The 22,805-nt window shown below is 36.3% G+C and overlaps 2 protein-coding genes across 2 annotated transcripts; one reads left to right on the forward strand and one right to left on the reverse strand.

The window, feature by feature from the left end:
• Nucleotides 1-190: 190 nt before the first annotated feature.
• Nucleotides 191-13,813, forward strand: LOC132549945 (uncharacterized). Its single transcript, XM_060213930.1, has 6 exons — nucleotides 191-215; nucleotides 672-824; nucleotides 1,778-3,030; nucleotides 3,782-3,934; nucleotides 4,717-4,819; nucleotides 5,640-13,813. The coding sequence occupies exons 1-6, from the start codon at nucleotides 191-193 to the stop codon at nucleotides 7,628-7,630; spliced, it is 3,678 nt and encodes a 1,225-aa protein (XP_060069913.1). The 3' UTR covers nucleotides 7,631-13,813.
• Nucleotides 13,814-20,701: 6,888 nt separating this feature from the next.
• On the reverse strand, nucleotides 20,702-21,442 carry LOC132549946 (uncharacterized). The gene has a single exon (XM_060213931.1). It carries the CDS (start codon nucleotides 21,440-21,442, stop codon nucleotides 20,702-20,704), a length of 741 nt encoding a protein of 246 aa, XP_060069914.1.
• Between the last annotated feature and the right edge of the window lie 1,363 nt (nucleotides 21,443-22,805).

Below are 22,805 nucleotides of genomic sequence, written 5' to 3' on the forward strand. Positions count from 1 at the left end.
TCTGACACTATAAAATATTGAATATAGAATGTTAAAAATTCACATGTGATTCACATTTTAAAAGAAGAAATAAAAGTAATTCAATAATTGTATAAATAGAATGAAAGTAATCTCAGTTTATGCTGGTCATGTTTCTAATCCTAATTTCTTACCTTGACATTTCAGCCTCCTCTTTCTGGAAGTCTCCAAAATGTCATTGAAAAAAGATGACTTTTGTAAGTATGGAATCATTTCAAGTTCAAAAGCTGTTTTAATTATGGAAACAATGAATTGCAGGTACATGTTATAGAATGTCCAATATATGATTGAAAGGTGTGCATCTTGTCTGCTTCAAAACAGGAAGTGCATTGTGGCACAATTAAATGTAACTTAACACTATTATGGCTATTTAAGTTCAGTAATCAGGTGATATAAATGTTACCGAAATCTAGAAATGAACACAGTAATCAGGTGATATAAATGTTACCAAAATCTGGAAATGAACACCAGTTTATTTACCAATAATAGACTTGACCAAACCTTTCTCACTAGAGTTAGATGCCTTCATTGTATCTTGAACAACTGGTTGTTGGTTGGAGGTGACAGTGATTACCTCAAGGTCTACTACACACATGAAACCCTTTTCAAGTCCTTGCTGGAACACTGATTATTGTTTTTTTTAATTGTTTCAGGGTGCTCTGAATGCAGCAAGAGTGTACCTGGAATGTGTAGAAAGCATGGTGGTTTTCACCAAGTGTATGACAATGTCATTCCTTCTCGAGCCAGGCTGACACTCCCACAGGGGCTTGTCATTAAGCCAGTCAAAACGCAGGATGGAAAATTAAGTAAGTATCCAACAAATTTTTAATTTACTCCAAAGCGAAATGTGAGTGCTGTTGACTGAATATCAATCTTGAGTGTAAAAGACGTTTAAACTGAGACATTTGAGGAAAGTGATAACTTGCCCTCCTGAAAGAAACTGGTAATATATACAATGATTGTAAGTTAAAGTCAAATTGGCTTAGCTAAATAGGATGTGTATTTTATTACCTTCCTAAATAATAAATGCATCATTGCAGTAATCTTTTTCTCACTTCTTTTAACATTCTGACAACCTGTAAAAATGTCTAACTCAATGTGATGCTGAATACAGTACCATCACATGATAATATTGTATTTTCTTGTTATCTATCTTTATATATACACACACTTATGTGTACATTTCTAAAGATGATACACAGCCAAAGTTCTTTCTTCTAGTTTACATGACCTACATGTATACAGCTTGGTAGGCTATTATAATAGCATTATCATTATGAGGGGATTTCATTATGTCCCTGCCATAAAATTGGGGGGCATTTCTGTCCTGTCCCATCCCATTGTATCCCATCGTGTCCTGATTCAATGTAAGTACCTGGCAACTTCAGTCTTTTGACAGATTTTGTTCCAAATTTATGCAAAGGTCAATTATGTGTATACTTTGGATGTTGTTGTGTTTTAAGGGCTTAATTCAAGCCAAGGTCACCTTGGTTTAGAAAATTATTAACTGATATAATTTAAACACTTAGTGGCTCAATTCTTTTATGGATTTTTATATAAAGACCAAGTATGAGTAAGTTTTGGACATTGATGTGTTTCAGGGGTCCAAGGTCAAGGCCTTGGCGGAAGGGTGTATATATGTCTTACACAGAAATTTTCTAAATTTATGTGTTTTTCTTATGATATCTGATCATTGTATAGAAATTGAATATCTATATTCTTTTTCAATATTTTTCAATTCAGTATGCTGTCTTTTCAGGATATGGTGTATTTGCCAAGCGGATTGTTCAAGTTAAGTCACAGTTTGGTCCTTTCATGGCAAAAGTTTCATCGACAGAACAAGCCAAAGCAGAAAGTGAGAAGAATAAAGAAAAAGAAAAAATAGCTGCGGAGAAGGAAGACGTTAACGATGAAAAAGTTGTAGAGTCTTCTAATGTAGAACAGAAGGGAGAAAACTCTTTGAGTTTGCCTGCAGAAATGACACCATTAGAATCGCAGCAGAACTTTGATACAGGCACCAGTCACAAAGTGCTGGTAGATGGAGATCTTTTTGATGGAATGGTTTCTGAAAATCAAAGCAATCAACAGATTGTACCGGTGGGTGTATCTATAGCTAGCTCCCAGACTCTGCAGCCAGCATCGTTTACTGATACCGAAGTGACACAGAGCCTACAGTGTTACCTATCTACGGCTAACTCACTCACTGATGTTGCCAATGCTCTCCCATCCTTTAATAGTGGGGGTGATATACTATCCAGTCAAACACAATTTGGGTCTGAGCTGAACCTACAAACATCTATTGAGACAGGTCTACCAGTGACTGACAGTCTGTCTTCAAATGCAGGACTCGGTCAAACGGCTGAGCAGCAGCTAACTCACATACCAAACCAGTCCTTTGAAACACGTGTAACTGTGGACAGTGAGGGGCGTGTTGTTGTTAATGCTGTTCCGGTAAATACCTTACATGGTCTGGTATCTACACAGATGCTTGTCAGTGATAACCTAACACTAGGAGCGTCACAAAATCAGTTGACAGAGGGATTGACTGTGACTCCAACAGGGGACAGCCTCTTGGTGAACCCTGCAACTGGGGAGGTCTTGTCAGGACCTCATCGGACTCAGGTCTCCCACACTAACAATATTACAGGCTTGATTCAACAGCAGTCAAGTGAATTGATGTCTCATCAGGCCAGTGAACTGTTGCAACATCAATCTGGTGAATTGTTACAACAAAATCCTCCTGATGAGTTACTGCCCCAACAGGAGTCTGGACAGCTGATATCACAACAACCAAATGATATAGTGTTACAACCAGAGGAGATGCTGCAACAGCAGGAGGAGACATCCGAGGTGGGACCTGATGGGGACAGAACTACATCAGTACAGACATCTGTTACGTTGTCTAATGCTGAGAAGGCAGAACCAAAGGACTCCTCAGTCATACAACTGGAATCAGCTGAGGTACCTCCAAAACCAGTCAACACTGCAGCTGAGCAAGAATATGAACTGAAGGTAGGGTTTTATGTTCTTATATAAGCCAACTTAAGGAAGCAGTCAGCAAGGCCATATTTATGAAGGTGGTATAATTTTCGATATTGCTTTAATCATTGACCACTTGTGTGCAAGATTTTGTTCTGCTTCTATCTCTCATAAGATGAATATCCTATTTATTTGATGTCTTCAATCCATTTGATCAAATTGAGGTCTTGAAATTCTTGTGTTAACAAGTGCAAAAAATGCTATATTTCTGACATTTGAGTTTGTTGCACTTCTCATCTTAATGACTTGAAACTAAAAGCATATGGTATTGTTGTTATTACAAAGGGCCAAGTGAGCTTGTGTTGCAACATCCGTTGTCCGTCTGCCGGGCATCAACTTTTGACTTTAAAGAACTTCTTCTTATTAACCAAAGGCCTAAACATATTGATATAGTGTGCGAAAAGAAGTGACCTTGACCAAATTTGTTAAAGCCTATAAATGACTATTCTCATGAACTAAAAAGCCTAGAGACATAATATTTGACTGATTTGTTCCTAGGATGAAGCCCAAAAAGTTTGCGAAATGAATTACCTTTACCAGTATTTAAGTCCACTTTGGTCAAAATTGTTAAAACTTCAAATGACTGCTTTTCACGAACTTAAAGGCCTAAAAGGCCCACTGGGCCTCTTGTTTATTTGAGTGATTATTTCATTTATCGGTTTCATAGATAATATTATCTTTTGAGATATGTATGATTTTAAAATGTTTATATAATCTTGATCAGGTCTTCAAGGAGGATGGTTATGTCGACACCCTTGACTTTACTGATGAGGACAAGTGCAACTGGATGATGTTTATCCGTCCAGCAAAAACAGCCTCTGAACAAAACCTTGTAGCTTACCAATTCCAGGACTATGTATTCTATGTTTCTACCAAGGTATCTTACCTTTTATGTTTAGATTGACTATTTCAGAAGTATCTTGAGATGTAACATTCAGATGTATTATTCAGAAATTTTGTCAAATTTATGATGAATAGCTCTTTTCTGATGCTTAATTATTGTCACTGACTTTATGAAATTGTACCACCTGTAAGTTAAGGAAAATTGGATAAACCACATGAAACATGTGCATTTCCAGTGTCTTTAGTTGGACAATTTCTACAAATCTGGTGTGTTCAAATAGACAAATAGATAGTAATTTGATGAAAGTAGAGATAGAGACACCTTAAATGTTTCTATTAGTTTTGTGTTTCCTGGCTGCCAAAGGTGACACATACCAGATACCTGGTAGCTTGTAGCTGTAAACAGAAAGTTTGTTTTGTGAGATCACTTAAGTTTTCTTTGGACAATTAGAATCAAACTTCATACAATGCTTCTCAAGCCTGACAAAGTTTGCAAAAAGAAATGTCCTTGACCTATATTCAAGGTCACAGTAGTCAAATTTATAATTAAATAGTCAAATACCTAGAGACGTGATATTTGGCTTGTATGCTCGTATGTTTAAGCATGACAAAGTTTTGGGAAAAATGACATTGACCTATATTCAAGGTCACAGGCTTAGAGGTATGATATTTGGCTGGTATATATACCTGGTAAACACTGCAGACCCAATGCTGAAAGAAAGACTGAAATCGATTATCACTGAGAAGTGTATAACACCAGATCCAAACTATTTAAAACTTTTGAAAAGACTGATACAACTTTTGTAAAATTTACAGCCAATTCCATCGAACACTGAGCTGAAGGTATGGTACTCAGCTGATTATGCAGAGAAGATGGGAAAAGAAATGCTTCCTGATGATGAATCTCCTGAGGGAGCAGGTATGTAGGTCTATAACACCCTGATGATGACTCTGGAGGGAGCAGGTATGTAGGTCTATAACACCCTGATGATGAATCTCCTGAGGGAGCAGGTATGTAGGTCTATAACACCTGATATACTTAACAAACCCCAACACCCTGATGATGACTCTCTGGAGGGAGCACATATGTAGGTCTATAACACCCTGATGATGACTCTCTGGAGGGAGCAGGTATGTAGGTCTATAACACCTGATATACTTAACAAACCCCAACAAGGACTTACTTCCTGATGATGACTCTCTGGAGGGACCACATATGTAGGTCTATAACACCCTGATGATGACTCTGGAGGGAGCAGGTATGTAGGTCTATAACACCCTGATGATGACTCTGGAGGGAGCAGGTATGTAGGTCTATAACACCCTGATGATGACTCTGGAGGGAGCAAAAATGTAGGTCTATAACACCCTGATGATGACTCTGGAGGGAGCAAAAATGTAGGTCTATAACACCTGATATACTTAACAAACCCCAACAATAACTTACTTCCTGATGATGACTCTCTGGAGGGAGCAGGTATGTAGGTCTATAACACCCTGATGATGACTCTCTGGAGGGAGCAGGTATGTAGGTCTATAACACCCTGATGATGACTCTCTGGAGGGAGCAGATATGTAGGTCTATAACACCCTGATATACTTCAACAAACCCCGACAATGACTTACTTCCTGATGATGACTCTCTGGAGGGAACACATATGTAGGTCTATAACACCAATGATTTGAATGCAATAGGTAGTCACATGATGAATATTCATGGAATATGTTTCTTTTTTCAGAATTTCCTGCCAAATGGGTGTGCTCAGTATGTTTTGAAGGATTTAGCACGTTTGCTGAATTAGAAGCTCACATGTGTCCAGGGGTGCCACCTGGTGGTAAAAGACTGAGAGGAAGGCCAAGGAAAGGAAGGCCAAGAAAATATGTAAAACCGTCCAAAACATGGAGAGCACGACTTGACAAGGCTCGTCTGTCTAAGGCAAGGGTACAAGATCCAATGGTACCAAATGTTCCCAGAAAGAGAGGTAGACCCCCAAAAATTAAGCCTGCAGTGATGGTGGTTGAAAAACCAGCCTCACCAGAAATGGAAGAACCTATTCCATTCAATGAGACTGAGGATCTAGAGGAACCTACCACAGATCAACTGCTTAATGACATCCTTGGTGTTGATGATGACGATGAAGATGATGAGGAAGAGGAGGATGAGCCTATCATCCCAAAAAGAAGGGGTCGGAAACGTAAACTTTTGAAAATTCCCAAGCCAAAAACTCCCAGGGGTCCAAGAAGGGAACCTATGACATGCCCCTATTGTGCTGAGAAATTCACCAAGGAAGCCATATATGTGATACATGTTGCTGAACACACTGGTATTAAGCCATTTATTTGTGAGGACGAAGACTGTAAAAAAGGATTTATGTCAAAGTTCAAACTAGAGCGACATCGTCTGATACACACCTGTCCACGTCACCACAAGTGTCCTTACTGTGACAAGTCCTTTAATCGTAAAGACCATCTAAAGAACCATCTTATTACACATGACCCCAACAAGAAGCGCTGGGTTTGTGAGGAATGTGGCAAGGAGTATTCATATAATTTCTCATATAGAACTCACAAAGCTTTCCATGATGCAGAGTCTGGGAGGACGACCGAATGTGGTATCTGTCACAAAGAACATGAGACTCGTGAGGAACTTCTCTATCATCTCAAAGTTCATAGTGGTGCAAGGTCTGTGAAAAACTGCTTAGAAAAAACACATGAGTGCGTAGATTGTTGTAAAAAGTTTTACACTAAAAAAGATGTACGTAGACATATGATAACGCATACAAAGAAAAAAGACTTTTTGTGTCAGTATTGCCCACAAAGGTTTGGACGTAAAGATCATCTCACACGCCACCTGCGGTCATCTCACTCTGGGGACAACCCTAATGCCAAGCCTCCCCGTGCTCCCCGGGGGGAAAAGAAAGAAAGACAGGTGAAACATTATGAGAGGATAGAGGCAGCTGTTGCTATGCCAACTATGAGAGAGGAGCCTGCTGTACTAGTCACCTCACAACCATCGCTGAATAACCCGTACCCTATTCATGCTATACCAACAGAGACCCGTGATGTACCGCTTCCAATACACCTTTATGAAAATATCAATGCCCAACCAGTCATCACTATGGCAACCATGACGCAGCAGCAGCAGCAGCAGCCAGCTCAGATGCAGCAGACCCTACACATAGCCCCAGCCAATCAGATGCAGGTTGAGCGGTACACAGTGGAAGTTGGTAATCAAGGAATCCGTCACGTCAATGTTAACCAAACAATGGACGCAGGAGTGATTGGCGGGAATGACTACAGACCAATGCAGCACCAGGGTACAACTATGTATCTGACTCAGCCACAGCAACATCATATGATCGCCAACAAGGATGCCAACATGGAGCTAGTACGTACTAATGGAGTGTTGGACCAGGTTCAATACCAGCCAGTACGAGAACAAGGTACTCGTCCGACTGTCTTGCAGACCTCAGATGCTAGACAGACGCCCTCAGCACAGACGTTCTCAACACTACTTGGCTACATGGAGACTTTGAGATTCCTGGAGAATCTGCCAACCAACACTCAGGGTGGGGTTATACAAATGGAAGCAACCCACACTCCCACTATGGTACCCATACAAACAACACCCTATTCTACCAGTGCTACTCCTAACCTGGTGGCACATCCAGCAGAAATGCAGAAAAGGATGCCAGTTTCTCATCACAATGTTTATCAACAAGGGTCATGATCAACTCTCATTGATACTTGTACATATATGAACTGTCAGCAGTCATTAATGTATCATGGACAGCCCTTGTTGATGTATAGCTAGTGTAAGGAAATAAGTCCCGTCATATTTTAATGACTTACAAGCTGTGCTGCTGTTGAAATTTCTGAAGTTAAAAGATTGAAGTTACTATTCTCAAATACTGTGACTGGTAGCGTAGCATTGAAGCCCTTTGAATTATGATAAAGAGGGATTGTACTATATGAGATGAATTTGGTGGAAGTTTGGTGATCAAGTTTCTTCATTTAAACATCTCTTTCTTAGTAAATGGATAAGCAAACCACAGACAGGAAATTGATTAAGGAAGAGATATAACAGAAGGTGAAACTGATTTGATTGATAAAACAGTAGTATTACTATTTATCATATATATAGCAGTTATATATTTTAGGAATTATTTGTAATATTTTAACATGGATAAGGTAAATGGTAGTCTTGTTTAACCTGTCCATGTATACTTGTGAGGAATGATTTTGATTGTGCCTAAGTCCTTCATTAATTAACACCATTCCTGTGTATTTTTGCATCATACACATGATGCGATGTAGTTAATGATGTTTCGTCTCCATTTCTTTTTTTACCGGTAAAATAATAAAATATTCAGATTATTTATCATCACATGTGTAAAATAAACATTTGTCCTCCTGTTCAATGTTTTGGACATGCAATATTTGTCCTCTATCTCTTTAAACTAGAAACAGATACAGAACTAATAACAAAATATTGTAAGAAATTGACTTAATTGCGAATTTATTTCGGATAGGTGGTTTTGTTTTTAATTTGACTTTTTTCTCTGAGTTATGCCCCTTTACACATATAAGCTAGAACTTAGAAGTCCCCAGTGTAAATGTCTTGAAAACTAATTTCATGTGTACCAACTGAAGGCAATACATTTTAAAGCATGAAAAATTACCATTGTACTCTTATCGTTGTGTAGACTAAATGTTCTCTTTAATTTGGCCCAACCTTGGCTATGTATGTTACCTTTGTGGTAACTCAAAAACAATCCCTGAGAGTGAAGATAATGAAGTAGTATATAGAAAAATATACATACTAGTAAACAAACACTGATAAACTCATAACTTCTTGGATTACCTTCAGGTGAAGTAGGTTGTAATTGTTAAAACTTCCAGCACGCTCTATGTTCCATTTGACTTCCCTGTCCATAGGCACTACACATTATACATATTATAGTATTTTTTTACCCCAACACCATATGGTGAGCTGTTCAAATTGCCATTGGTCATTGGTCTGTCGTCCATCCGTCCAATATTCCCTCCATCAGTCTGCCTATTCTTAAGAAGTTGTTGTTGTTTCATACACTAGATTGACCTGAGATTTCTTAGGTAGACTCTCCTTGGTCCTTTGATGTGAATCTTATATTTTGAGACTTCTCGAAAAAACAAAACAGGTGACAGATGGACATATTGTATTTGAAAGTTGTCACTTTTTTTTTTGAAAAGTACATAATGGATCATTCTGAAATTTCACATGTAAACTTCTCTGGGTACCTAGCTGTGCATATTTGAAAATTGAGAATAATAAAAAAAGTGACTAACGGCTGATATATTTATCTTTAAAGGAAACACTGCTGTTGCCAGGTTTTTTGTATATTTTTCTGATGAATTCGGAAACAAATGGATTGAATGACAAGCATTATCTTAATTGAAGGGTCATAATGTGATATTGCACACGTTAATGAGGTTTACAAAACTGGGAGAATCCAGTGTAATGTGTATATATAGTGTTTATTGTATTATCTTTGAAATATAACTGGCATCATCAGAATGTTAATTAACATTTCCAGCAATTTCATTGAATTTAAGAGATAGAAATTTGACAAATACCATTACATTATTAAGCTGTGAATTTCAAACTACTAGAAATCAGTTATTTGGAATGCTTTGAGTTTTGAAAGTTGTGTTTTGATTAAATAGAGTTGATTTAATGTAGAATTGTATGTACAGAAATGTGTATGGAAGTCCATCAGGAAAATCAGAAACAGTGATCATATCAAGTGCTTGAGTACTGGTATCTATATTCTTTGATCACCTGAGATAAAGTCTCATGGTAACCTATTCTAATCTTCTTCATCTGGCATCTTGCGTCCATGTACAATTTAACATTTGCGACTTCTTCTCTAAAACCCCTGATCCTATTTCAATGAAGTTTTGCAGAAACGTTCCTTGGCCTAAGATGAACCAAAGTTGTGAAGTATACAGTCCCAACTCCCTAGGGGCCTGAGGGCCAAAAAAGGGTCAAATTGACTTGGATTTCAAAAATCTTCTTCTCAAGACCCAGATATGATAGAATCAAATACTCTTCATGGATGGAAGCATCTTAAGGTGCTTTACCAAAATTGTGAATTTCATGGCCCCAGGGTCTCACATTTCGTTGTGGGAAGGGAGTAAAGTTTACTATAGTTTACATATAATAAAACAAGATTTTTGAGCATGATTTGTTTGATTTCCATTGGAAATATGTAAAACTTGGCTAGAATTATGAGTGAAGGATGACGTCTTGATGGTATGCCCATTTTGATCCTGACTGACCCCAGGGTCTGATGGGTGGGGAACAAAATAGTCAAATAGATTTTAAATTTTAAAAATCTTCTTCTGAAGACCCAGATATTAGAATCAGTTCCTCTTCATGAATGGAAGCATCTTGAGGTGCTTTAATTACCAAAATGAGTCTAACATTTCTTCCTTGGGAGGAATATGTTTCTTTTTGGATTTTACTGTAATTTCCATAGAAAAATTGCATTTTTGAAATTATTTTGGAAATAACTTTATAAAAATTATCAGTATAGAATGACAGTTTTGATGGTATATATGTATTAACACTGACTTACTATACTCAGTGTCACAATTTCTGTTTCATGACACTTGATAACTATCCCTTAACTTTTATATTCAATATTGCTTATCTCAGGTGACTGTCAAGGATGCTAGGCCTCTTGTTAGCCTGCTGTCAACAGATAAGCTGTTTGATTCAGTTGCATCCAAGGTTTGTCATCCATTGTTAAAGAACAATTGTTAATACTATTTCTACAGAACGACTGATTGGAAATGGCTAACAGAAAGCAAAATTTGAATTCAACTATGAAAGTTTGTTGCTGTCATTTCTTGCAAAGTACTGAATGAATCATTTTCAAATTAAATGTGTAGATACCCTTTTCATTCAAAGTGGTGCCCATTTCATTTTGCGCTGCTCAGAATGAAGAGAGAGAGAAAAGAGGATGGACTGGTGGCCATCTTTGATTTTGACTGGAAAATTATCATTACATTCTCAAATTTCATGTGTAGATTCCCATTCATCCCTCGTAGGGATCTGTCTATTTCGAGACTGAGCAGGAAAGTAAAATGGCTAAGTTGCTGTCACAGACCTGGACAGTTCAAGTTGATTATTACTATTTATCTTCGCAGTACATAGTACTTAACTTTCATACATAGGTCCTCATGGTCCCTTGTATTACATGAACAATTTTGATAAACTGAGGGGCATCATCTTAGATTGTGACCTGGAATGTTTGTTACTGCTTTGTTTTTTGACTGATTTACTGGATGGATCTTTTTAGAACTTTATTTGTAGATTCCACTTGGTCCCTTGCCTTCCTGTGCATTGTCTTTTATAGAACTGATAAGAAAAAATAATTGTTGATTGGTGGCCATCTCCTTTTTGACATTTAAGATTATAATTGCTAGCACTTATGTTGAAGAAGTGAAGAGATCGAAAAAATTGTATAAATATCAAACAGCAATGGGTGTCAAGTTTAGTAAGATGGTGCTCAGCTAGAATCAATTAACTTATGATATATTGCTACATGCTATTAAGTTTTTAGGTCATCTGACCTGAAGGGTCAGAATGACCTATAGCCATCTTGTATCATCCGCTGTCGGGTGCTGCCTGCTGTGTGTAAATTTTTCATTCAAATGACCAGAAGGCTCTGGGTGCTGATATTGGGCCTGTAGCATGATGGGATGAAGGGCTACCATGTTTGTTCACCTTGACATGCTGTCAATGTCACAACTGTCAAATGTGTTGAATGCATAAGCAACTTCTTCTCAATAACCAAAAGGCCAAGGGTCTTAATATTGGGCCTGTAGCATGCTTTTTCAATAAGCAACATGTCCGGATTAATGGCATTTGTGTAGTACATATAGAAAGAATATGCTTTCAAGTTTGCAGAAAATGAACCAACCAAAGTCTTCTATGCAAGCTGTAGTGTAGTTGGGCAATTTACCGTCTTTTAGGCCTGTTTGGCCTCTTTCATATATAAGTCTTTATAGTCAGATGACCCTTAAAGCCTGTAGGCCTTTTTAATTTTCCAGGGCTTTGTCCTAGTTTGTGCTAGTTTACTGGGATTGAATTGTTTGCATGTCTATTGCTTGGTATCCATGTATACAGGCATATACAACATACATTTCCTTACAGTGTGGTTTACTGTAAAATGTTACTTAGATTCATGCTATCTTTAATGACCACATATGTAGTAAAATTGAATCCACCACAAATACTACCACTTAGCACTATACTCTAGGTGAACATTTCATAGAAAACAATTTGTTTGATTGTTCATAAAAATAGTAAACTTTGCCAAGGTTGTCCTTCAAATTATGTTATAAATTTCTGTTTTATTAGATCACCTGAGACAAAGTATGACTATCAGGGGCTGTTGGATGGTGCCAAAAATAGGTCAAATTGACTGAAATTTCAAAAATCTTCTTCTCAATACCTATATAATACAGAACCAAATACTCTTCATGTATGGGTTCTTATGGTGCTTTATAAAAATTGTGAATTTCATGACCTCAGGGTCTTGCATAATGCCTTGGGGAGGGGGTAAAATTTACTCTATTTTATATAGGAAATTTACATTTTTGAGCATAATTTTTTTTCCCCTAGAAATAGTTCAAATTTGGTTAGATTTTTGGGTTATTAGTATAAGCTTACAATTCGATGACATGCAAATATTGACCTTGAATGAACCTCCAGGGCTTAATGGGTGGTGCCAAAACTTGGTCAAATTGATTGAAATTTTAAAAAAAAATTCTTCTTAATACCTAGAGAATGTAGAACCAAATATTCTTCTTAGATCAAAGTTTCTTCTGGTGCTTTATAGAAATTGTGAATTTTAGGACCTCAGGGTCTCACATTTCGCCTTGGGGAGGGGGTAAAATTTACTCTATTTTATATAAGAAAATTACATTTTTCAGCAAAACTTGTTCATTTTCATTCAGAAATTGTTCAAACATGGTTAGATTGTTCTTTCTCATTAGGATAAGCTGACAGCTTGATGAGATGCACATCTTGACTTTGACTGACCTCCAGGAACTAATGGGTGGTGCCAAAAAAGGGTCAAATTGACTGAAATTTCAAAGATGCTCTGCTGCTCCTGGATGGAAGATTTTATATACCGTAGGAAAATTAAATCTTGAGTGTAATTTCTTTTAATTCAAACTTGGTTAGAAGCCTTAGCATAGGACAACTGTTAATGTATACACAATTTACATTTTGCATTTGAAGTACAGGTTAAATTTATATTACTTGTTTTTAAGAAAATCATTTCTTAACATGTTACAAGAAGCATTGTGACTCAGGTGACCGTTAAGGCCCTTGGGCCTCTTGTTTTAACATACAAGTATGTTAATTTTCTATATTCAGATATATATAGTGTGTAAGAATGACAGTTTTGTTGTATATGACAGTGTATGTTGAACTCGCTTTCCCCTCAACTCTATTACTTTTCAAGATAACATATTGCTTTTCTATCTGTCCGTCCATCTGTCCTTTTAACAAAATAGTATCTTACTTTTCCAGCAGATGGCTTGGACTGAAGATTTTGCTCATGTGAATAATATTATTTTCATAATCATGTGAGAACGAAATTTTCATCAGCATCCAAATGTATAGGATGTTAAAGATTGTTTTATGTAAATGAATTTATTAAATAGTATTTTAATGCATTATTGCCAATCATGTTGTAGGTTTTCACTTGTTAAAGGTGATGTTTGGATGTCCTCTGTTCCCATACACATGTATAGTATGATAATAGTAAGATGACATGAAATCTAGAATTTGTGTTTCTGATCTATCAGGGCTCAGTCCTGTGGAGGGTTCAACCTTTTCAGAATAAAAACATAGAAAGCCAAATTTCTTTCAGTTTCTTTTTTTCCCCATGACAAAGGCTTGAGTGATTTACTGCAATTGTCTTTCATTCCTTGTATGTACATATTTTTTACATTTACTCGAAAAGCAGAATGAGAGAAAGAGAGGGGGGTGGGATGTGCAGAATTTTTTCTTCGACATATTGCACTTGAACGCCTAAACCAAAGATCAATGCAATACCAGTATAGACAACACTGACACCAGTATGTATTGGTAGAATAGACGACACCAGTATGTATTGGTAGAATAGACAACACTGACACCAGTATGTATTGGTAGAATAGACGACACCAGTATGCATTGGTAGAATAGACAACGCTGACACCAGTATGTATTGGTAGAATAGACAACGCTGACACCAGTATGTATTTGTAGAATAGACGACACCAGTATGTATTGGTAGAATAGACGACACCAGTATGTATTGGTAGAATAGACAATGCTTACACCAGTATGTATTGGTAGAATAGACAACGCTGACACCAGTATGTATTGGTAGAATGGACAACGCTGACACCAGTATGCATTGGTAGAATAGACGACACCAGTATGTATTGGTAGAATAGACGACACCAGTATGTATTGGTAGAATAGACAATGCTTACATCAGTATGTATTGGTAGAATAGACAAGCTGACACCAGTTTTTTGTATTGGTAGAATGGACAACGCTGACGCCAGTATGTATTGGTAGAATGGACAACGCTGACACCAGTATGTATTGGTAGAATAGACGACACCAGTATGTATTGGTAGAATAGACGACACCAGTATGTATTGGTAGAATAGACAATGCTTACATCAGTATGTATTGGTAGAATAGACAAGCTGACACCAGTTTTTTGTATTGGTAGAATGGAAAACGCTGACGCCAGTATGTATTGGTAGAATGGACAACGCTGACACCAGTATGTATTGGTAGAATAGACGACACCAGTATGTATTGGTAGAATAGACGACACCAGTATGTATTGGTAGAATAGACAATGCTTACATCAGTATGTATTGGTAGAATAGACAAGCTGACACCAGTTTTTTGTATTGGTAGAATGGACAACGCTGACACCAGTATGTATTGGTAGAATGGACAACGCTGACACCAGTATGTATTGGTAGAATAGACGACACCAGTATGTATTGGTAGAATAGACGACACCAGTATGTATTGGTAGAATAGACAACGCTGACACCAGTATGTATTGGTAGAATAGACGACACCAGTATGCATTGGTAGAATGGACAACGCTGACACCAGTATGTATTGGTAGAATGGACAACGCTGACACCAGTATGTATTGGTAGAATGGACAACGCTGACACCAGTATGTATTGGTAGAATGGACAACGCTGACACCAGTATGTATTGGTAGAATAGACGACACCAGTATGTATTGGTAGAATAGACGACACCAGTATGTATTGGTAGAATAGACAATGCTTACATCAGTATGTATTGGTAGAATAGACAGCTGACACCATGTATTGGTAGAATGGACAACGCTGACGCCAGTATGTATTGGTAGAATGGACAACGCTGACACCAGTATGTATTGGTAGAATAGACGACACCAGTATGTATTGGTAGAATAGACGACACCAGTATGTATTGGTAGAATAGACAATGCTTACATCAGTATGTATTGGTAGAATAGACAAGCTGACACCAGTTTTTTGTATTGGTAGAATGGACAACGCTGACACCAGTATGTATTGGTAGAATGGACAACGCTGACACCAGTATGTATTGGTAGAATAGACGACACCAGTATGTATTGGTAGAATAGACGACACCAGTATGTATTGGTAGAATAGACAATGCTTACATCAGTATGTATTGGTAGAATAGACAAGCTGACACCAGTTTTTTGTATTGGTAGAATGGACAACGCTGACACCAGTATGTATTGGTAGAATGGACAACGCTGACACCAGTATGTATTGGTAGAATAGACGACACCAGTATGTATTGGTAGAATAGACGACACCAGTATGTATTGGTAGAATAGACGACACCAGTATGTATTGGTAGAATAGACAACGCTGACACCAGTATGTATTGGTAGAATAGACGACACCAGTATGCATTGGTAGAATGGACAACGCTGACACCAGTATGTATTGGTAGAATGGACAACGCTGACACCAGTATGTATTGGTAGAATGGACAACGCTGACACCAGTATGTATTGGTAGAATAGACGACACCAGTATGTATTGGTAGAATAGACGACACCAGTATGTATTGGTAGAATAGACGACACCAGTATGTATTGGTAGAATAGACAACGCTGACACCAGTATGTATTGGTAGAATAGACGACACCAGTATGCATTGGTAGAATGGACAACGCTGACACCAGTATGTATTGGTAGAATGGACAACGCTGACACCAGTATGTATTGGTAGAATGGACAACGCTGACACCAGTATGTATTGGTAGAATGGACAACGCTGACACCAGTATGTATTGGTAGAATGGACAACGCTGACACCAGTATGTATTGGTAGAATGGACAAGCTGACACCAGTATGTATTGGTAGAATAGACGACACCAGTATGTATTGGTAGAATAGACAACGCTGACACCAGTATGTATTGGTAGAATAGACAACGCTGACACCAGTATGTATTGGTAGAATGGACAACACTGACACCAGTATGTATTGGTAGAATGGACAACGCTGACACCAGTATGTATTGGTAGAATGGACAACGCTGACACCAGTATGTATTGATAGAATAGACAACACTGACACCAGTATGTATTGGTAGAATAGACAACACTGACACCAGTATGTATTGATAGAATAGACAACACTGACACCAGTATGTATTGGTAGAATAGACAACACAGACACCAGTATGTATTGATAGAATAGACAACACTGACACCAGTATGTATTGGTAGAATGGACAACGCTGACACCAGTATGTATTGATAGAATAGACAACACTGACACCAGTATGTATTGGTAGAATAGACAACACTGACACCAGTATGTATTGATAGAATAGACAACACTGACACCAGTATGTATTGGTAGAATAGACAACACAGACACCAGTATGTATTGATAGAATAGACAACGCTGACACCAGTATGTATTGATAGAATAGACAACACTGACACCAGTATGTATTGGTAGAATAGACAACACTGACACCAGTATGTATTGATAGAATAGACAACACTGACACCACCAGTATGTATTGGTAGAATAGACAACGCTGACACCAGTATGTATTGATAGAATAGACAACACTGACACCACCAGTATGTATTGGTAGAATAGACAACACTGACACCAGTATGTATTGGTAGAATAGACAACGCTGACACCAGTATGTATTGAAGTTTATTTGATTGATCATTTAAAAATCATATTCTTTTGTGTTATTGCACAAAATGTTGCAGTAAACATATACATATTTTTTATTTCAAATAAGTAATTAAAAATAAAATGGTCACTTTCTGAATAAAAAGTATAACATTCATAAATGTGTATACCTCTGATACAATAAGCACTTGTTTGTGTCGACAGTAAAAAGTACTGGTCAAGCATTGTTGTATCACAATTAGACATCTATTATGATATGGAATCTTTACATGGTAACAACCAACATAATCTTTATGGGGATGACTTTTAGCAGTTTAGATAAAACTAATGCTTGTGCATGTCACTATTGCAACAGTTTGAAATCAAATCAGAATTTGTTTGATAAATTTAGCTCGTTGCATTTTTAAAAAAAGTTTGAAATTTGTTAAAGCAAAATTATCCAAGTTAACATTTGAGAAAATGCAGAAAACTTCCTGTTTGAAATAGATGATGTAGAACTTGACTGCATCCCCTACTGTTTTCATCTTCAGGGAATAAAACCACAAAATGTCAACATGTACATCTATGTCATTTCAATCAAACAGATAACTAAATTGGCAGCATGTGTAGACTTCACTACTCAATAATTAGAAAGTGGGTTAAAGTAAATAAGATACAATTTTAATGTTTCTGTATTACTAAGGTCAGTTTGATTTTTAAAAAAAAATTGGGGGGGGGGGGGGAGGAGGAATTTAACAAATTCTCAATTTATTTTTAAGATATTTTTTGTCTTGACAAAAGAATTTTTTATAATAATTTCTGGAATACATGGGAGGCAGAGAATTGTATGAGAGAATACCCTACCAATAGATCTGTGTGGATAAAAAATGGGAAAAAGGTGTGACATTAAAATAAGACGTAGTTATCATGTAAACGTACCCTACCAATAGGATAAAAACGATAAATTAGATGATAATTATGCTCAAATCTACCAGGTATACATGTAAACGTAGATAAACTTATACACAAATCTACCAGGTATACATGTAAACAGAGATAAACTTATACACAAATCTACCAGGTATACATGTAAACGTAGATAAACTTATACACAAATCTACCAGGTATACATGTAAACGTAGATAAACTTATACACAAATCTACCAGGTATACATGTAAACAGAGATAAACTTATACACAAATCTACCAGGTATACATGTAAATGTAAATACACAAAACAGGTATGTAAATAATAACTTATACACAAATCTACCAGGTATACATGTAAACGTAGATAGACGTATACACAAATCTACCAGGTATACATGTAAACGTAGATAAACTTATACACAAATCTACCAGGTATACATGTTAAACTTATACACAAATCTACCAGGTATACATGTAAATGTTGATAGACGTATACACAAATCTACCAGGTATACATGTAAACGTAGATAAACTTATACACAAATCTACCAGGTATACATGTAAACGTAGATAAACTTATACACAAATCTACCAGGTATACATGTAAACGTAGATAAACTTATACACAAATCTACCAGGTATACATGTATACAGAGATAAACTTATACACAAATCTACCAGGTATACATGTAAACGTAGATAAACGTATACACAAATCTACCAGGTATACATGTATACAGAGATAAACTTATACACAAATCTACCAGGTATACATGTAAACGTAGATAAACTTATACACAAATCTACCAGGTATACATGTAAATGTAGATAAACTTATACACAAATCTACCAGGTATACATGTAAACAGAGATAAACTTATACACAAATCTACCAGGTATACATGTAAACAGAGATAAACTTATACACAAATCTACCAGGTATACATGTAAACGTAGATAAACTTATACACAAATCTACCAGGTATACATGTAAATGTAGATAAACTTATACACAAATCTACCAGGTATACATGTATACACAAATCTACCAATGTAAATCGTAGATAAAGATAAACTTATACACAAATCTACCAGGTATACATGTAAACGTAGATAAACTTATACACAAATCTACCAGGTATACATGTAAACGTCGATAAACTTATACACAAATCTACCAGGTATACATGTAAACGTAGATAAACTTATACACAAATCTACCAGGTATACATGTAAACGTCGATAAACTTATACACAAATCTACCAGGTATACATGTAAACGTCGATAAACTTATACACAAATCTACCAGGTATACATGTAAATGTAGATAAACTTATACACAAATCTACCAGGTATACATGTAAACGTCGATAAACTTATACACAAATCTACCAGGTATACATGTAAACGTCGATAAACTTATACACAAATCTACCAGGTATACATGTAAACGTAGATAAACTTATACACAAATAAACTTATACACAAATCTACCAGGTATACATGTAAACGTAGATAAACTTATACACAAATCTACCAGGTATACATGTAAACGTCGATAAACTTATACACAAATCTACCAGGTATACATGTAAATGTAGATAAACTTATACACAAATCTACCAGGTATACATGTAAACGTAGATAAACTTATACACAAATCTACCAGGTATACATGTAAACGTAGATAGACTTATACACAAATCTACCAGGTATACATGTAAATGTTGATAGACGTATACACAAATCTACCAGGTATACATGTAAACGTAGATAAACTTATACACAAATCTACCAGGTATACATGTAAACGTAGATAAACTTATACACAAATCTACCAGGTATACATGTAAATGTAGATAAACTTATACACAAATCAGGTATACCAGGTATACATGTAAATGTAGATAAACTTATACACAAATCAGGTATACCAGGTATACACAAATGTAAATGTTGATAAACTTATACACAAATCTACCAGGTATACATGTAAATGTAGATAAACTTATACACAAATCTACCAGGTATACATGTAAATGTAGATAAACTTATACACAAATCTACCAGGTATACATGTAAACGTAGATAAACTTATACACAAATCTACCAGGTATACATGTAAATGTTGATAGACGTATACACAAATCTACCAGGTATACATGTAAACGTAGATAAACTTATACACAAATCTACCAGGTATACATGTAAATGTAGATAAACTTATACACAAATCTACCAGGTATACATGTAAATGTAGATAGACAAAGAGAAACATATATAATTCCATTATACAGTGAAGAATGTTTTTTATTTTTCTAATTTTCCATCAAAAATATCTTGATTACCTTTAAATAGCTATAAATAGTCACTATAATAAAGAAAACATACACATTGACTAGACAAAGAACTGGTCCTTTTTTATCATTGATCAATGACTGCCTTTTTTTAATTTCCAGGTAAGTCAAACGAACAAATGGAAATAACCACTTGACTACAAGTGGACATATTTACCAAATCTACAAAATTATATAAACTTCAAATTTTAACAACTCAACTAAGATATACAGATATAATAATTCTTGATTGATGCAAACATGACATGCCGGTAATTATTAGGACAGAGGACAAAATCTATTCCTGGCATAGGTCACATGACACACTGTCGTTGATGAAGCCATACCTGATCGACTAGTCACATGACACACTGTCGTTGATGAAGCCATACCTGATCGACTAGTCACATGACACACTGTCGTTGATGAAGTCATACCTGATCGACTAGTCACATGACAAACTGTCGTTGATGAAGCCATACCTGATCGACTAGTCACATGACACACTGTCGTTGATGAAGCCATACCTGATCGACTAGTCACATGACACACTGTCGTTGATGAAGCCATACCTGATCGACTAGTCACATGACACACTGTCGTTGATGAAGCCATACCTGATCGACTAGTCACATGACAAACTGTCGTTGATGAAGCCATACCTGATCGACTAGTCACATGACACACTGTCGTTGATGAAGTTATACCTGATCGACTAGTCACATGACACACTGATGTTGATGAAGCCATACCTGATCGACTAGTCACATGACACACTGTCGTTGATGAAGTCATACCTGATCGACTAGTCACATGACAAACTGTCATTGATGAAGCCATACCTGATCGACTAGTCACATGACACACTGATGTTGATGAAGCCATACCTGATCGACTAGTCACATGACACACTGTCGTTGATGAAGTCATACCTGATCGACTAGTCACATGACAAACTGTCGTTGATGAAGCCTTACCTGATCGACTAGTCACATGACACACTGATGTTGATGAAGCCATACCTGATCAACTAGTCACATGACAAGCTGTCATTGTTGAAGCTATACCTGATCAATAAAAAAACGCACAACTAACACTGATTAATCAAACAATAATATCACAGACAATTACATAGATAATTTGGTAGAGAATACCAGCACCCTTTAGCCTTACTGAGAACAGGTCCTGTTGGTTTGGCATTTCTCACTGGCTAAAGTAGCTTACCAATTAAGTACAAGATTTATAAAATTCTGTACAAAATAAATACATTTATTAAACAAATTTGCCTTTATACAAAAATATTACTTTTACATCGTTTAATTAGTACAACTGTTAACTATTTATCAATTATTTTCCACTGACCCAATATACAGTCAGCAGGGTTTGTTGGTACTTGTCAAATATTTCAACTCCCTGAAAATGATGAAAATTGACTTATTTTGTAAATAAGGAAATGATATGAAATACAGAAATAAGTCAGTTTTGAATATCTGTACGTACACAAAATGGTGGCACTCTCTACCTTAAAATATCTCGTACACAAAATGGTGGCACTCTCTACCTTAAAATATCTCGTACACAAATTTAAAAATAGTGGCACTCTCTACCTACAAATATCTGGTACACAAATTTAAAAATAGTGGCACTCTACCTTAAAATATCTTGTACACAAATTTAAAAATGGTGGCACTCTCTACCTTAAAATATCTCGTACACAAATTTAAAAATAGTGGCACTCTGCCTTAAAATATCTTGTACACAAATTTAAAAATGATGACACTCACTACTTAAATGCCTCAGATATGGTTAAGAGTTTCAAAGTCAAACAACCACAGGATATAACCAACACCAACCGGAATGAAAATCTAAGTATATATACTTCATGCTGTTTATATTTTTAAACTAGTATTCTACAGAATTTTTTTAATATGACTATGACTACTTAAATTAAATCCCAGAATCATGTGCCAGTATACTTTTGGGTATCCTTGCTGGTATTGAAAGTGAGATTTCAGTAAGAGTATCAAATGATGAGTTTGCTGATACGAGAAAAATCTCATCAATACAAAGTCCCCACACATAGGTTACATGTGATGTCTAGAATTACACCAGTGCTGAGTGAAGATGATAGATAATCTTGACTGCTGCATGAGAGATAACCTTGGTGAATGTGGTGGATCAGGGCTTTTAATGTCTGTAGTTTTGAGGTCTTGAATTCTGTCTCAGGTCCATTTATCAAAAGTTGGACAATGATCACATAATATCAATATAAATTCATTATTTTCCACAACAACCATATACTAGAGAACATATCAGTACAAAGACATATTAAACCCACTCTCACATTATGAGAGAGGGCTCGGTGAATGTTCTCTTTGACATG

Source organism: Ylistrum balloti, unplaced genomic scaffold (genome assembly GCF_031769215.1).
Source record: "Ylistrum balloti isolate Yb309-2 unplaced genomic scaffold, AGI_CSIRO_Ybal_v1 Utg370092, whole genome shotgun sequence".
NCBI classification, from domain to species: Eukaryota; Metazoa; Mollusca; class Bivalvia; order Pectinida; family Pectinidae; genus Ylistrum; species Ylistrum balloti.

Coding starts and splice junctions, on each gene's coding strand:
- LOC132549945 (XM_060213930.1), top strand. CDS start 191: ATGTCATTGAAAAAAGATGACTTTT. Junction 216..671: donor ATTGAAAAAAGATGACTTTT/GTAAGTATGGAA, acceptor TAATTGTTTCAG/GGTGCTCTGAATGCAGCAAG. Junction 4,820..5,639: donor TGAATCTCCTGAGGGAGCAG/GTATGTAGGTCT, acceptor TTCTTTTTTCAG/AATTTCCTGCCAAATGGGTG.
- LOC132549946 (XM_060213931.1), bottom strand. CDS start 21,442: ATGGCTTCATCAACATCAGTGTGTCATGTGACTAGTCGATCAGGTAAG.